Raw genomic sequence first — 15,424 nt, forward strand, 5'->3', positions numbered from 1 at the left:
TTTAAACTCTACCGTAATAAGAATTCCCTTATTGATCATATTAAGATTTGTAAAACCTTCTAGTTTTATTTGTAGTTAATTAATTGATATCGTTATATTAGTTGTTCATTATACAGTCCAACCTCTATTAAGCGGCCACCCTCCATTGTGCGGCCGCTTTCCAAAGTCCCAATTTACTTGTCAGGTAACTGCTGTATTTGATGCCTCTTTTCAACGGCCACCTCTATTAAGCGGCCGCGGCCACCTTTTTGCTGTCTCAAGTGTATTATTTATATGGTTTTTTACCTCCATTAGCGCGCGATGTTTGGAACATGGATGAGACGGGTTGCTTTTGGCGCAGCCTCCCTGAAAAAACCCTAGACGCCAAGGGAAGACGGTGCACTGGAGGGAAAAAAGCGAAGCAACAACTATCATGGGCATTTTTTTGTAAATGCGGAAGGGGATAAGGAAGATCCTGTTGTTATTGGCACGTCCGTCAGTCCAAGATGCTTTAAGAACTTACAGTCGCCAAGCCGGCCATACAACTGCTCAGTCCTATTTCGCCAATAGTAAGCTTGGATGAATACAGAGATCATGATGACAACAATACTGTCGAAGTTAAATCGCCAGTTGAAGCGCAACGATAGACATGTCCTTCTGTAATGCTCCCTGTCATCCGCAAACTCTGTCCGCGGACAGCTTTTTAACATTACCGTTCAGTTTTTGCCAAAAAACACCACTTCCAAATCACAGCCACTAGATGCCGGCATATCGCCAATTGGAACGTCCTTTACAGAAAGCGAATGCTGCGGTACGTTTGTTCTCAAGTTGATGGTGAGCAAAATGCGTCCGAAATCGTGAAATCCATCAACGTTCTTATGGCCATTGAACGGGGGAGACAAGCCTGGAACGATGTCCGCCAAAGCACTATCACGAAGTGCTTTCAGAAGACTGGTTTGTATCCACGTGATGAACCGATCGAGGACGACCCCTTTGAAGGAGAAGAACTTGCCAGCGTGAAAACTATAATGGATCAGGTATATGCTGAATGCTCGGTGGAGGAGTATGTTTCCTGTGGTGATGATGATAGCGCAATCTGCGCCAGCTTGATCGATCCATCTAACCCAAACTAGAGGGAAGAGGTCAGAAGTGAGTTTCTAGATGATGATCTGGACGTTCGATTCGTACCAGAAGACACCTCAATTGACGACGACTACAACAAGGAATTGGAAGAGCCATCAATCAAGAGGCTTGCAGAAGCCTAGCGCATAACTGACCAACTCCGGCACTTTGCCCAGTTCAGTGGGTACCAAGACCTTGCCCTAGCTGTAGGAAAGGCAAATGACGTGATCTCGTCATTACAACTCCGTGGCCCAAAACGCCAAACAACATTCACAGATTATTCTAAATAAATCGTCCGTGAAATACCTTGAGCTAAATGTTTTCATATAGCTAACTGTTGATGCAAAAAGGCCTAAGAAACTTGTCAACGATGTTTTGCATTTTTTCTTTACATGAACCCGAAGAAAGACTGTATATTTCAACGTACGTGCCCTCCGTTTTAGAGCTAGAACTATGCATGGGCTGGAAATGCACTCGATGTTTTGTTACTATTAATTTTGGATTTATCTTCATATATGTTCACTTTTTAAAAGCATTTTGCCATATAGAGTCAATAAAATCATGTTTTCTGCCATTCCTATCCAATTTAAATTGTACCTCTATTAAGCGTCCACTTTTCAAAGTCCTGGGGGTGGCCGCTTAATAGAGGTCGGACTGTATAAATTTAGTTGGTAGATTATTCTGATAGTTAATTAATTTGTGGGCCTTCTCTGAGACGGGGGAGGTGTGCGTCTTAGCCCTTTCGTGTTTCTTGATTCTTTCTTGCGTAGGTCTGCCAGTTTCGCTGATGAAAACCTTCCCGCACTCACAGGGAATCCTGTAGACTACGGCATCATGTTTAGCCGGGTCGGTGGCATCGTTTGGGCGTACTAGGTGTGATCGTAGCAGAGGGACTTGAAAACTGCACGTATGCCTTGTTGTTTTAGACAGCAGCGAAGTTGTTCGGAGAGGCCTTTGACATAGTGCAGGACTGCGGCATAAATCATATGCAAAGGTGTTTACGCATGATACAATTCAGTGGTCTCAGAGGCACACCGGCTTTATGAATCTTCGATAAACCGTAGATTCTAGGCGGCTGTTTGTGTCGTGGTCTGATCTCTTTGTAGACGGCCTCTGATAGATATCCGTTTTGTTTAAGGTTAACAGTTCACAGCCGTGGAATTCCATCCAATCACAGTTGCGCACGACAGCATCAAGGTGACGCGTACTCAGTCGATCTCATCGCCTGATAAAGACGGGCAGTATGCAGTCGGAACGTCGCAATCTACATCTCAAGTGACCACATCGTGAGACGGACGATTACATTTCTCTTTTAAAGTATTACTATTGTTAGTATCATTATTCGGTATGTTTTTGTTTTATGGCTTGTTTGTTGATGCTGAGTTTCGATGATCAGTGTTTCATCAATCTTACAGCGAAACATCTTTGATAATTTTTTCTCGGGGATGCTATTGGTCCTAACCTCAACCTCGTCGCGAATACTGCAAATTTTTCAAACAAGAAGTTAAGAACTAGGGGTAAAACTGTTGCTGATTTTACTTAACTTATTGTTTATTATTTACTAACGCGTGGCTATGTACCAGCAATTGTACAACAATGCAATTACAGAAATTGAATGTGAACGCGAATTTATTTAAACTCAGTTTTGAATAGTATTAAAAAAATCAGCACTTTACAACTCTCTGTGACAAACTTCCAATGTCCCAGTTATCGTTTTAGCGACATGGCACCGCCGCTTCAATTTGGAGTGACAATACCTCACCAAAACCACTTCCGTGACACCTCACAAAACCACTTAACGTGGATGTAAAAGAGGAACCACTGCTCGAAACTTAATCGAGGTCCTACTGCACATTACAACGAATTCCAACGAATAGTTTGTGTCTACTTTTTTGATTTTTCTATGATGGGTCTCAACGCAGACATCGTGACAAGAATAGCTTCCTCGGTTCTTATTGTTCCACTTCCCTGACCGGGACAAGTGTTCACGTAATGATCAAACACCAGTGATGGATCGTTTGCGGAAAGAGTTTCATCAGACTCTAAGCTTGTCTCCAAACCTTTCAATCCTCCAAACACTACCAGTAAATGTCTGAAAACGCACAAAAAAAAAAAATCGATGCACGCAAGAATAATCTCAAGCAAAAAAGCAGAAATAGTGGTTCGGGGTAAGAATTTATTAGGTCCGTGTAAAAATGGGAAATTATACTAGTTATTTGTCTTGCAGTAATTTTCGGCTAAGTTTTAACCCTTTAAACCATAACGTCAGTATGCACATTCTCAATACCGTTCTTCACAGACTTCCTAAGGTGCCGACAAGGATAATTTGTTTAATAATCAAGAGCTTCTTCGGTCAGCGACCATTTACTTTATTCTTGTGACCTTACTTAGGGTGTGCAATTCTTTCTACTGTCCTCAATTGCAGTTTCTCCATACTACCAGCAATTGTTGCACATGCTTAATAATAACTTTTTGAAAATCTACATTTGGAAACTAAATTTACCTAAAATTTGGCAGTACTAGATCATCTACGATGGTGCCCCTCTCTGAAGTTCCTATAGTGACATCATAACCATCTTTGTAAGGACTCTGGGTAAACACTGCTCCAAAAGATGGTGCCAGCCTCACACTATATCCCCAGTACAGGCCTTGCTCTGTTCTGGGTGCAGTGGGAGATACCACTGTACCAGTATAGAACTTTGTACCTGTTAAATTTTCAGCAGAAAAAAAAAAAAAACCAGACAAAACATCACCTTGTTTAATGTACCTTTACATTGTTTTGTCATTTAATAAATAAATAAATAAAAATACCAAACATTACATTTATGCATTATATACCCCCTGTACATTACTCTACTTCAGAACTGGCTAGTTTGCCATAAAATTGAGATGTCTGCAAAGCACAAAGAAATGCTGCATGTGTTTTTTCATAGATGGCTATGGCTGTCCAGGTCTTTCAAGGGTCAATCAGATTATAATATTTTTTAAAGAAAAAAGTTAGAGATGACATAGTCTAATTGCTAGTACCCCAAATTTTGAGAGAATCATGATTTTATAGAGGTGCTATTTACCAGGGTTAGTTGTGTACATGTACATGCAGAACTTTCATCAACCTTCTATAATGAAACAAAAACCAAACTACGGAAAAGGACACATTTAAATACTATTCAGCCAAGCAGATATATTTGTAAAGATTAACACACCTGAAGTGTTATCCATCTTGACAGTGACTCTCAAACCTGGTTTGATGGTTCTATCAATCCTCACTTCTTTTCTCATTCCAACATTCACAGATGATCCATAACCTTTCCTGGCGGGTCTTTCAAGAACAACTCCTTCCCTATAAGGCATATCATCATCCACTTTCATGTGATGTGGAGTATCCAAAGGATTTAACAATCCTAAAGAGTAAATTGAAATCTTGTTCTTGCTCTGATGTTTAAAAAAATAGTATTCAGTGTGCTAGTGGGTAACAAGTATCATTATTGGTTTACTCAAAAGTAGTAATAAGCAGTCAGAAAGCAAACAAAACAAAACAAACTATAAGCAAGGAGGGGGGGGGGGGGATGAAAAAACCCTAAATGACTTCTGATTGGCCATTAGATTATCCTTCCAAATTGAGTCCGAATCCATAATGAAACAGAGAGAGAAATACTGGGTAAATGCATCAAAATTATTTCTGTACACTGGCTTGCTTGTAAATAGTTTTGACCATAGCTACATGTATAATGAAATTTTGTATCATGTACGAAAAAAAGAAAGACGTATGGTAAAACAGTGTGTAAACAACAGTTCTTTTACTACAGTGTCTGAAATAAATTTAAAATATGGCTTTGACTTAACCCCTTTCCCTCCCAGAGGTGATTGAACATGCAATTTCTCCCTACAATATTCATACATTATCCAGCAAACCAGCAATGAGAATACTCAAATTTATCAGGTAAAAGTGGTTGCCTTGATCTAACACCAAATTCTTATAACCAATTTACAAGAAAACATGCAGCAGCTAGAGGGGAGAATATAAAACAATCAGATATTGGAAGTTAAAGGGTTCAAGTCTTATAATACTACACATGTCATTTACCTGCATATTGTAAGTCGCTATGTTTCGGAAAGAAATCTTTCCTGAGGTACTGAGGACATTCCAGATATTGAAGTATCCTTGCCAGCAAAATGTTGGGGTCTGATTTGCGATTTAGTCCATTGTTAGATTCACTCCTAGCTTTCCCTGACTCATCAAAGACAACAACTTCGTCTATACTGAAAACAGCTAGAGCACGAGCAATCTGTGGCAAAACACAAATACTTAGATCAAATCACATTTGTATAACTCTTGGACAAATGTAACTGAACAAATGTACTTTGAACAGAAGGAAACACAACTGTTCCATTAATTTAAATCCTAATCAAGAATTGGTTACAGTTTTATCTTGTGTCATCTTGTAGACCACAGCATTGTAGCGCCTGAAGCAAGAATTTAGATTTTTAAAAACCTTGTCAAGGATTAGCCAGGGTAGCTGTAAACCTATCCTTTACCCCACTGTTAAAGTGAACAAAAATTGTTTTGTATTCAGTGTGATGTTTAAGCTTCAGCATGTACCTTGGAAAGTTGCAACTTTGAGCATTACATGTTGCCTTTCTTCACACAAAATCATTGCAAACTGACAATATTGATATTGGCAAAATACAATGTCAACAGTTATATTATTCAGCGCAATTTAAGATCTGGACCTCATCATATACCAGGGTCCGGCATTATTTTCATTGATTCATTTGACACTAATGTAGTTTATTCTTATTTTTTGCATAACCTTAATTAGCCCACTCTTCTTCCAAATGCAGGACGTAAAATTAACTTTTTTTTTTCTGGTAGCCACTTGGCTCCTAAATATTTCAAAGTGGTAGCCAATTCCAAAAAGTTATACAGTCATACAAACATCAAAAATGAGCCCGCTAAATTTGCACGAGCTACAAAGAGGACACTAGAATGGATCATATACAACTTTATAGGTTACATAAATCTAAGATGGCGTCTAGTGATGATAGATTTACGTTCGACATCCTGCATGTGCTGGGTTTTGGAAACGAGCTTAATGAGGAACTTTGCTGCAGATTTATCTTTACAAATCTTCAACAATCACTAGATCTCTAGGTAAGGTGTGATTAGAAATTCTAGTCACCAATTTGGCGACTAATTTTCAGGATTTGGTCGCCAAAGCCAAAAATTTAGTCGCATTGGCGCCTGTATTAGGCGCAATTTTATGCCCTGAAATGCTTAATATACCCTTCAGACATACCTGGCCTGCTAAGTATGTTCTCAATTCTGGTGATTGTGCATTATCCAGGATAGAGCCTGGGAGGGCAAGACTGACAGTAAAGTGACGACCTGAAGGATATCAAACAAATAACTATTTTCAAAAACTTTTAGACAGAGAAGCAATATCAGGCAGACATAAGCACACTTATATCTGGTGAGAGTAGGAGATTTCTGTGCATTCATAAGAGTATCTCTTAGAGTAGGTTACAAGTGCTTTTGCAGTACTCTCCCTTTCTACAGAACCTAAGTGGCAGTTGTCAGTTCATCACAGGCAACCCTACTGGTTCATCTTGCATTATTTTATTATCAATTTATCATATCTTCCAGTTGGTATGTACTTTATAGTTGGTCAAATAAAGTGTACCATATTTCACTGTACAGCCTGCTTAATTAAAAGTTTTGTTTGAATTGCAAACTTTCCCCTCTATTCAAATCCAGAGATAAAATAAATAACTTACTGACCTTGTTTTCTCAGTCCATACAGTATCTTACAGTTAGGTCTGAGAAAACCAGGATAATTAGAGGAACGTATGCTGCTTGGTGGAGAGTGGTAGTGTGAAAGTAAATATTTTAGCGTCTTGCCCCTCCTCAAAAAAGACAAAGGACCCTTGCAGCCCTAGAACTCCCAATCTTTTGACCCAGAGTACAACAATCTATGCACCTGCAGGGCTCGACACTAACAGTGGCCCACTAGCCACAAACTAGTAGAAATTCAGTTTTGGCTAGTGGTTTTTGATTTCCACTAGCCAGTTTGGCTAGTAAACAAACTTAACCTGTCGTAACATCTAAGATGTCACTAGCCACTTGGCTAGTAAGTTGAAAAGTTAGTGTTGAGCCCTGACCTGACAAAAGCAATTCCCACCTCTACCTTGTGAATCTGTATAACGTGAGTTCTTTTCTGACCTGTAGACCTGGTGCCATCGGCATCTGTTTTAAGTATCTTTGACTCTAAAGTGTTTTCTTGTTCTGAAGATGAATCCCTCTTCCTCTTCTCCAGCTTGTGTTTGGCTGAGATCAAGAATTATCCCAAAGTTAATTTTAAACTTCCGCAGAAAATTTGATGAAAGAAAATTTAACACCAGCCAGGACATCTTATACTGTTCCAGCTAATTTCCATCAAATGATGGCGTCGAAAGAATATGAACAAGAACTTCCGTGCTTACAATGAAATATTTATTTTCGAAAATACTGTCAGTGGTGTCGAATGGAAGCTTGCGATTACACGTTAGCCGACTTTGCCATGGCAAATCACGCCATCATGTTTACGTTATATTCAGACTCCCCGACAATTTTGCCTGATAACAAACAAAAAAAACTCACCTTTCTTTTTCATCTTCTTTTTGTGCTTCCCTTCTACCTAGAGATCACAACAAAAACAATCATATTTGAACTCAAGGGACAGCTTATAATTAACTCTGCCAAAATCTCACCTCGTCCGCCATCTTGGAAACTTTCGTGTCTCAAGGAATTGTGGTCTATTGACTTTACCGCTGACAAATAGTTCGAGGTTATTGCGGTTGCACATTTAGCCGACTGTTTCACGTGGGAATTCACAAGTCGAAATTTTGGCCCAGATTTTGAAGTTTTTGGATAATTTTTAGCAAACGGATGCCAGTAATCGAAATAGAAGCCGAGTGAGTGTTTTTATCTTTCTTTCCCGACCATATTAAGTCTGTATTTAAGCGTTTAACTAAATGTGATAGTTTTTAGGTTTCAAGATGGCTGCCTGAAAATTATATAACTCGTTTCTTTGAAAGTCTAAGTTCTACCTAAACTTCTGTCAGTCCTGGGTTTATACGATTTACTGTATCTTTTTCTTTAACTTTTTCTTTAGCTTTCTCTTTTAACCTTTAGTAAGGTTCAGTGGGTTTGATAAATGTAAGGCAGCACAATAAACTTTCATATTTATTTATTAATTAATTTAAATTTAATAATTCTTGCCTTTCCAGAGAGAAGCCAAGTTGGGCTGATTTGGTAGAGGAAGGGGAAGCAGGTAAAACACTTTAAAATGTGTTCTGCCCGTTTAGAATGCCTAGTTGTATGTGTTTTTCTCACTAGGAGGCTTTTGGCTCTTTCATAAGGGGTTTTTATGTTTTTGATAAAAGGATTTTTATTATTTTTTGACCATGGGGTACAAATTTATCTTATTTCTAAATTGGATGCCTTTGATGTAACTCATCATGGCAGTATTCAGAACATTTTTAAATAAGTTCTCTGTATTTTGGTAGCGGAATCAGGAAATCCAACAGTAAATTTGGACTAACTGGGAAAAAAAGATTGTTTTTCTTTCAGATCCAACCCAAAAATTCACCTATTTTTCCACTCTGCCTGGATCTCCAGTTTTCCTAAAGCTGTAATTGTGATCATGTCTCAACTTTTGTGTGACTGTATTTTCTTTTTAGACCACATACCTCCTTCAACAGAAGTCATCAATGGAGACACAAAAATTGTTACAGAATTTAAAAGAAATGAAGATGGAAAGCTTTTAAAGGTTAGTATCAGGAAAGAGAACATTGTTGTGTATAGAGTACATAAAATGTCACACACAGGGTTAAAGATAACTTTTACTGCCTCAATGCACTGATCACAGCTGAATCAATCTATTGACCATCTGGAAGAGTACTTGAGAAGATTTCTTTATAACCACATACTTCATTATGCAAACAGTTATTACTTGTATTGACTTGTAGAAAACAACCATGAAAACAATAGTTTACCTTTGGAACCAATGATTTGTTTTTGTAGTTATACAGAACTCTTGCCAAGTATAATGTACTTAAAAAGAAATAAAGCAATTTCCTATTCTGATAGTGCCCCTTAACCCTTTTGAATTTGTGTTGGTCACTAGAGATTTTTTGTGAAAAATATATTTTTTATTTGCTGAATTTTTTTCAGAGCTGATAATTTTTCTTCCTTGATTTCTCTCTTTTAGATTGTGAGGACTTTCAAAATTGAAACGAAAAGAGTTTCCAAGACAATTGCAAAGAGAAAGGTAGCAGAGAATATTTGTTTATTTTTACATGTACTATGCCTTTAGGAAATTGCTTGCTTTTGATTTGTGTATTTTCATAATGCATATGTTGTAAATCAATTTTATACTTGGTTCAAATTTTATTTTCCTTTGTTCTCGGTCATGTTAATGTATGATAATGAGTTTGAAACAAAGGAAAATAAATTTTAAACCAAGGATAAAATTAAACTACAACATATACATCATGGTTCAGTTTTTGTTAAAATGAATTTTTTTTTACACTTCAGTTATGGAGAAAATTTGGAGATGCAAAGAATGATGGGCCAGGTCCTAATCCATCTACAACAACAGTTACTGATGATGTGTTCCTTATTCTTACCTCAAACAAGGAGGTAAATAACATTGCATGTAAATCTCTCATTGTTCACCAGTATATGGCTGTGGTAACTGTACATTTATGTGTCAGTTTATGAAAAGCAGCTATATAGCCTGCTTATAGGCACTTTCCTATTTCCTTCTTGCCCTTAATAGGGAGGCTTTCTATTGCCTTTAGCTACATGTGAAGTAAGAAACATTTAAGTTATTTTGATTCTGGCATTTTTTTTTTTCAATTAATTTGGTGCAAAAACTGTACTTGGTAGTTTTATTATTCTTCATTAGCGGTGCATCCAGAAAATGAAAAGTTGTATTATTGGGGTGTAGAGGAAATGATGTTGTAATTTGCGCCAGACAGTGGATCGTGGGAACAGACTGCCATCTGTTCTTTACCACGCCACTTGGTTGACGACAAACTCACTTCTGATCCTCTTTGGGACATGCACTCTAGTTGGATCATGTTTATATTGGGTGTTTAGAAATAAAGAGACCTTTGATAACTGATCAATAGCTGCAGTATTGTCAAAACTCACCATTGAGAAAAAAAAAACCATTTAGTGGGATTTACTTTTTTTTCGTTAACTTTTACCAAACTCCCTAGCAGATTGCAGTCAAATATTTATATTAAAAGGAAAATGTTTCAATCAATGCTTTTTTTTTCTCTAGGACCTTCAACAAGATAATGATGACCCGCTGAAAAAATTGGGTCAAAGTGCACAGAAGATTGTTCAGTGCCGTATCTGTAAAGGGGATCACTGGACAACAAAGTGTCCCTACAAGGATCAGCTTGAGGTGATACAAGCTCAGGTCAAAGAGGACGAAGCAAAATCTGCAGCTGATGCTGGTAATAAATTGGAATTACCCCCACACCATCTTGAAGACTGTTTTGATCAGTCTAGGTCTAGTCAGCTTGCTACAAGAAATAAGATGCCACACAGATTCTGCCTAAGGAGATGTGATTGTTTTTTTTTGTGTGAGAAGCTTTTGTGACAAATTGAGATCGTGGTATTTGTGTTGAAGCCTCAGTATGGGTACAAAGATAACATTGGTACTGATATGAATTAGTCACTTGGTTACTGATTGTTGGGTACTGGGAGTAAAGACCAAGTGTCAACATTATTTTTGCCTCATATATTTTGTGGCTTCAGCACACCATATACCATCATTTTGATTCTTCTGTCACATTCTGCCAGTGTGCTATTCATTGGAAGCACTTGTATGATGCTTGCTCACATTGCTTAACACTTTCATGATCCTCTATGCACTCAATGAAGAGTTTGTGGGTTAAATAAAATTCTTGTTAATATGATTTCTTGGTATATTCATCAGTATTTTCCTTTTGTGATAATTATAACCATTTATCCTGTATGCAAGGGAAGCACAGAGTAAACAACAACTTACATGTGTAGTGATGTATTAATTTTGGATTAATATTAACCTTCCAAGCTTTGGTTAACTGTTTAATACCAAAAAATGATTTTAAATCAGTCATGTAACTTTTCTTCTGTGTACGATACTGTAGGTTATCAGGTAAACAAGGTATGAGAGCAGACAAGCTTATCACCACGAGGGCATTCTTCTGATTCAACAACAAATTCTCGTATTTGATTTAAGAGAAAATTTATGGCATTCAGTAGGGAGTTTTATTAACAGGATCTTGAGAATGAATAGTTTGATTTTGAGTGAGTGAAAATTAATGTCTTTATTACATCCATTTTGAAATCACTGGTGGTCCCTGTAATCTGATTGGCTCTAATTGGTGCAATTTATTCACGAATTGCACCATTTTTTGCTCTAAATCACATCATTTTACGCTTGGCTGAGTTTTTGACGATGTCAGTCTTTCTGTTTTGCATACAAAATAAGATGTAAAAGCGTTTCCGGTTCCACTTATTATTTAAAAACGGGCTCAGTACTGCATCAGTAAAATATTTGAGTTGACCAAGTCCTGTATTTGGGTGATTTCAAAATGGTAGTAATAAAGTGGTAATTGAACCTTGTGTCGTGCAATTTTGGTCTGAAATCATACTTGTGATTTCAAATCGAACTAGCGCTGCGTGCTTGTTCGATTTTGAAATCACGCATATGATTTCAGCCCAAATTGCACTCCACTCAGTTCAATTACCAGTATTAATTATTGATAATGCTGCAGGAGGAGCCGCAGGAGGAGCTGGGGAGCAGCCACAAGCATCAAAGACTGGAAAGTACATAGCACCAAGTTTGAGAGAAGGGGCTGGAAACAGGCGTGGAGAGACCATGCCAAGGTCACAGAGAGGTAATGTAATTTCTGGTGTTCAAGTGAATGTGAAATAGCCAGAAATGAAATATTTCTGCTGCAAGAGAGCAGTAGGGACTGCGCCTGATCAATGCATCATGGGACATGATGACAGATACGTAAGAGAGTTATTGTTATGGTAGTTGAATCACATGCAATCATGACTGTTCGGTGGTGGGCCAAAACTTCCAATATAAACCTAACGTTGTGCACTGTATAGTGGAGCTGAAATTAAACCTTTTAAGGGTTTACAATCAGTGACAAGAATACTTGGCAACTTCTTTTGAATTGAAAAGTTATCACTTATATTCAAAAGTGTCCCCTTTCTCCAAAAACAGTGTTGAACTCTGTGAAGTTAGGTAGAGAATACTTAACATTCATGATGGGAAGGGTGGGATACACTCTCTGTACTTAGTATTTTCAAGAGCAAAATCAATTTTCTCCTTCTTGACACCTCAGAAGCTCAAAAGCTAGGAATTAGCTGTGTTAGCTTGTCCTAAAATTTATGTTGCAAGTTTTCTTTAGATGAATGTTGACTTGACCTGATCGTCTTGTGCACAAGATAAGAGATAAAGTTGTATATTATAACTATTTATTGAACTTTCTCTTCAGATGAAACAGCCACAATACGGGTGACAAACTTGTCAGAGGATACAAGGGAATCTGACCTCATGGAACTCTTCCGCCCATTTGGACCAATCTCAAGGATTTTCTTGGCCAAAGACAAAAATACCAACCAGTCCAAGGTAGTGGCTCATTAAGTTTTTTAACTGTGTGTGAAAGTTTCATTTTAAGGTTGGGGATGTTGAGAAATTTCTTTAAAGGACTATATATCTTACTTGTAAAGCCACTTGTGGAAGCAAAATTTATTTTTTGGCCTTCAACACTATCCACTTCTCATCACTGCTCTGGAGAATGCAGTTGCCTAACGGTCAGTACAGTGAACGCTGAGGAGTTAAGTTAATTATAAATATTGCACAGGATTGTATTCTATAATGTCATTGTATATTGTGTCGATTTCTTTTGTTATTTGTTATTTTTTTTTCTCTCGGAAAAATTAGTTTTTACAAGCTACTCTTAAATTCGAGAAAAAAAATAAAGTTTATGTTGTGTATGTAAGAAGTTCCAGGTTCAAGCTCTGGCCAAGTCATTGTGTTGTGTTTATGGGCAAGATATTTTACTCTCACAGTGCCTTCTTGGACACAGGAGTTAATACGGGCTTAGGTGAACAATTTACCCTTACACTGCCTTCTTCCACGTAGGAGTAAATACAGGCAAAGGTGGACTATCAAGAAGCCTGTGGAAACGCCAGTGGGTAACTCGTGGTTGAGTAGGATCCCGTCCAGAAGGAGATATCGCAATGCTCTTGCTTGTTTACTACTAGAGAAACCTGTACAAGTCCCAGCAAGGTTTTTAAAAAGAAGCTTTTTAAAAAAAATGTATTTACCCATTGTGTGCCTTCTGTTCTTTTTCAGGGTTTTGCATTTATCAACTTTGTCCATCGTGAGGATGCCGCCCGAGCAATTCAAAGTGTTCAAGGATTTGGTTATGATCACCTTATCTTGAGCGTGGAATGGGCCAAGTAAGTTGATCTTTTGAAAGTCCTTGTTTGTGGGATGGTATCTATCGGTGTAAGATCCATGCCCCTTAAGTTACAGCTATACTGCGTACATGCATATGTTTCAGGGTTCGTAAGAGTTTTGATTTCTGGAAAATGGAAACTTTAGAATCAACTGTCGGCTTGCATAAGTGGATCATCGCTGAGCATAGGCGTACGGGGCACCTTTGGACTTGGGGGGGGGGGGGGGGGGACGGTGACCTCCTTGCCCGAAAAAACACACAATGCCCGAAAGGGTAAGGGTTGAAATCGGGATGCAAACGGAGACGTTCACCATTTTCCCATCAAATGAAACTGCTATCATTGGAAGCTGTCAATAACTGGTGGTTACCAGCTGGGTGACATCAGCTCGTATTATGTGATACTTTAATACGGAGATTTACGGATAGAATCGATCGAATAGAATAAACGAATTACTTAATGGAATTTGTGTAGTATTTACCTTTTGCCTTGTTGACCCCGACGGCCGCTTGACCTCTAGTCACCTAAGTTTTTCGCGTCTTCTTGAACCTTTCAAGTCTACGGACTTCACAACGAATCGAACGAACTTCAATGAGGAAACCTAAACCATCATGTGAACTCGTCAAAATGTTTTCCCACTCTCCGCGAAATTGGCGCGAAAATTAGGCACGAACTGCTGCAGATGTTACCGAAACAATATACGTTACATTTTACACCATATTATTCTAATTACGAAATCTCTGAAGACACCACTTTCGGGCATCTAATCACCTGAAAAGTAATTAACTAGAAACTTTACTCGCGACTTTTGGAAATCACGCCAACGGCATTATTTTGTAATGTTTTCTCCCAAATATCATTGCCCGAATCAAGAGCGTTTTGCCCGAAAAATTACATAATTTCCGCAGCTGGGGGGCCTACAGGCCCCCCACCCCCACGGCTCGTACGCTTATGTCGCTGAGTGTTAGTTGTGAGGTAGCTGAATTCCCAAAATTACCCCAGCCGTAATGGTTAAATGGTCCCAGCCGAAACGGTTAGTTTACCCCAACCGAAACGGTTAAATAATGTGATAGAATATCATGTTCAGTCTTAGTGTAAACTGGAATTTTTTCTCTTCACAGACCATCAACTAATCAGCAATAAGAAGTAACAAGTGATGCCTGTTATTTGTCCCATAAAAAAGGAAGAAAAATGAATAAAACGATATCATACAATTGTACTTTTCCTCATGCTAGAGTCACTTTTGAACCTAGAGAAGTGTTCTTTCAGCCTGACTTTTGTTTACGGATTCCCTACCCTACCCTATAGCAATTTTTGCCCACCTGAAAAATCCAGAGCCGTCTGACAATTTTTCACTTGAGTAGAAATATAAGACGTGTCTAAGATTAGTTGGTATTTTATTTTATTAAAAACTGGATCATTGGATAATGCAATTGAAGACTTTATTGGCTTAGCCATTATGGTATATGAGCCAATATACCATAATCTACAAATATGGTAAGCGTACGCGTCAGCTTAAAATTAAAAGGGAGCAAAAATATTGAACAAAATTTAATAAATTAATTTAACGTTTTTAATAAAACAATTATGGCACTCGCGTTTGTTGGATAGATGATTATAGCCAACTCGGCGCTATGCGCCTCGTTGGCTATCTATCATCATCATCTATCCAACGCGCGTTCGTGAAATAATTGTTAAATATCTCAGTTAGTACGTGCGATATGATCGGTCAGTTTAGCGGGCTATATTTCACCCTACAGGTCGTTAAATTCAACAGATTGTTTGAATTGCAATCTTCTCCCTCTC

The 15,424-nt window shown here is 38.1% G+C and overlaps 2 protein-coding genes and 1 non-coding gene across 3 annotated transcripts; 2 read left to right on the forward strand and 1 right to left on the reverse strand.

Moving 5' to 3' along the window:
- Nucleotides 1-2,712: 2,712 nt before the first annotated feature.
- Nucleotides 2,713-7,907, reverse strand: LOC111327848 (28S rRNA (uridine-N(3))-methyltransferase). The gene is made up of 8 exons (XM_022932141.2): nucleotides 7,849-7,907; nucleotides 7,739-7,775; nucleotides 7,322-7,426; nucleotides 6,399-6,487; nucleotides 5,186-5,387; nucleotides 4,305-4,502; nucleotides 3,605-3,806; nucleotides 2,713-3,193 (listed from the first exon to the last, which is right to left on the reverse strand). The coding sequence occupies exons 1-8, from the start codon at nucleotides 7,858-7,860 to the stop codon at nucleotides 2,986-2,988; spliced, it is 1,053 nt and encodes a 350-aa protein (XP_022787876.2). The 5' UTR covers nucleotides 7,861-7,907; the 3' UTR covers nucleotides 2,713-2,985.
- Nucleotides 7,908-7,918: 11 nt separating this feature from the next.
- Nucleotides 7,919-14,832, forward strand: LOC111327833 (eukaryotic translation initiation factor 3 subunit G). The gene is made up of 10 exons (XM_088757390.1): nucleotides 7,919-8,052; nucleotides 8,368-8,411; nucleotides 8,821-8,909; nucleotides 9,351-9,410; nucleotides 9,677-9,781; nucleotides 10,431-10,608; nucleotides 11,917-12,039; nucleotides 12,652-12,785; nucleotides 13,515-13,621; nucleotides 14,740-14,832. Exons 1-10 carry the CDS (start codon nucleotides 8,027-8,029, stop codon nucleotides 14,759-14,761), a joined length of 888 nt encoding a protein of 295 aa, XP_088613516.1. The 5' UTR covers nucleotides 7,919-8,026; the 3' UTR covers nucleotides 14,762-14,832.
- On the forward strand, nucleotides 10,093-10,194 carry LOC148733501 (small nucleolar RNA SNORD16). Its single transcript, XR_016000886.1, has one exon. It is a non-coding gene; the product is annotated as a small nucleolar RNA SNORD16 (small nucleolar RNA).
- Nucleotides 14,833-15,424: the final 592 nt, after the last annotated feature.

Source organism: Stylophora pistillata, chromosome 4 (genome assembly GCF_964205215.1).
Source record: "Stylophora pistillata chromosome 4, jaStyPist1.2, whole genome shotgun sequence".
NCBI lineage: Eukaryota > Metazoa > Cnidaria > Anthozoa > Scleractinia > Pocilloporidae > Stylophora > Stylophora pistillata.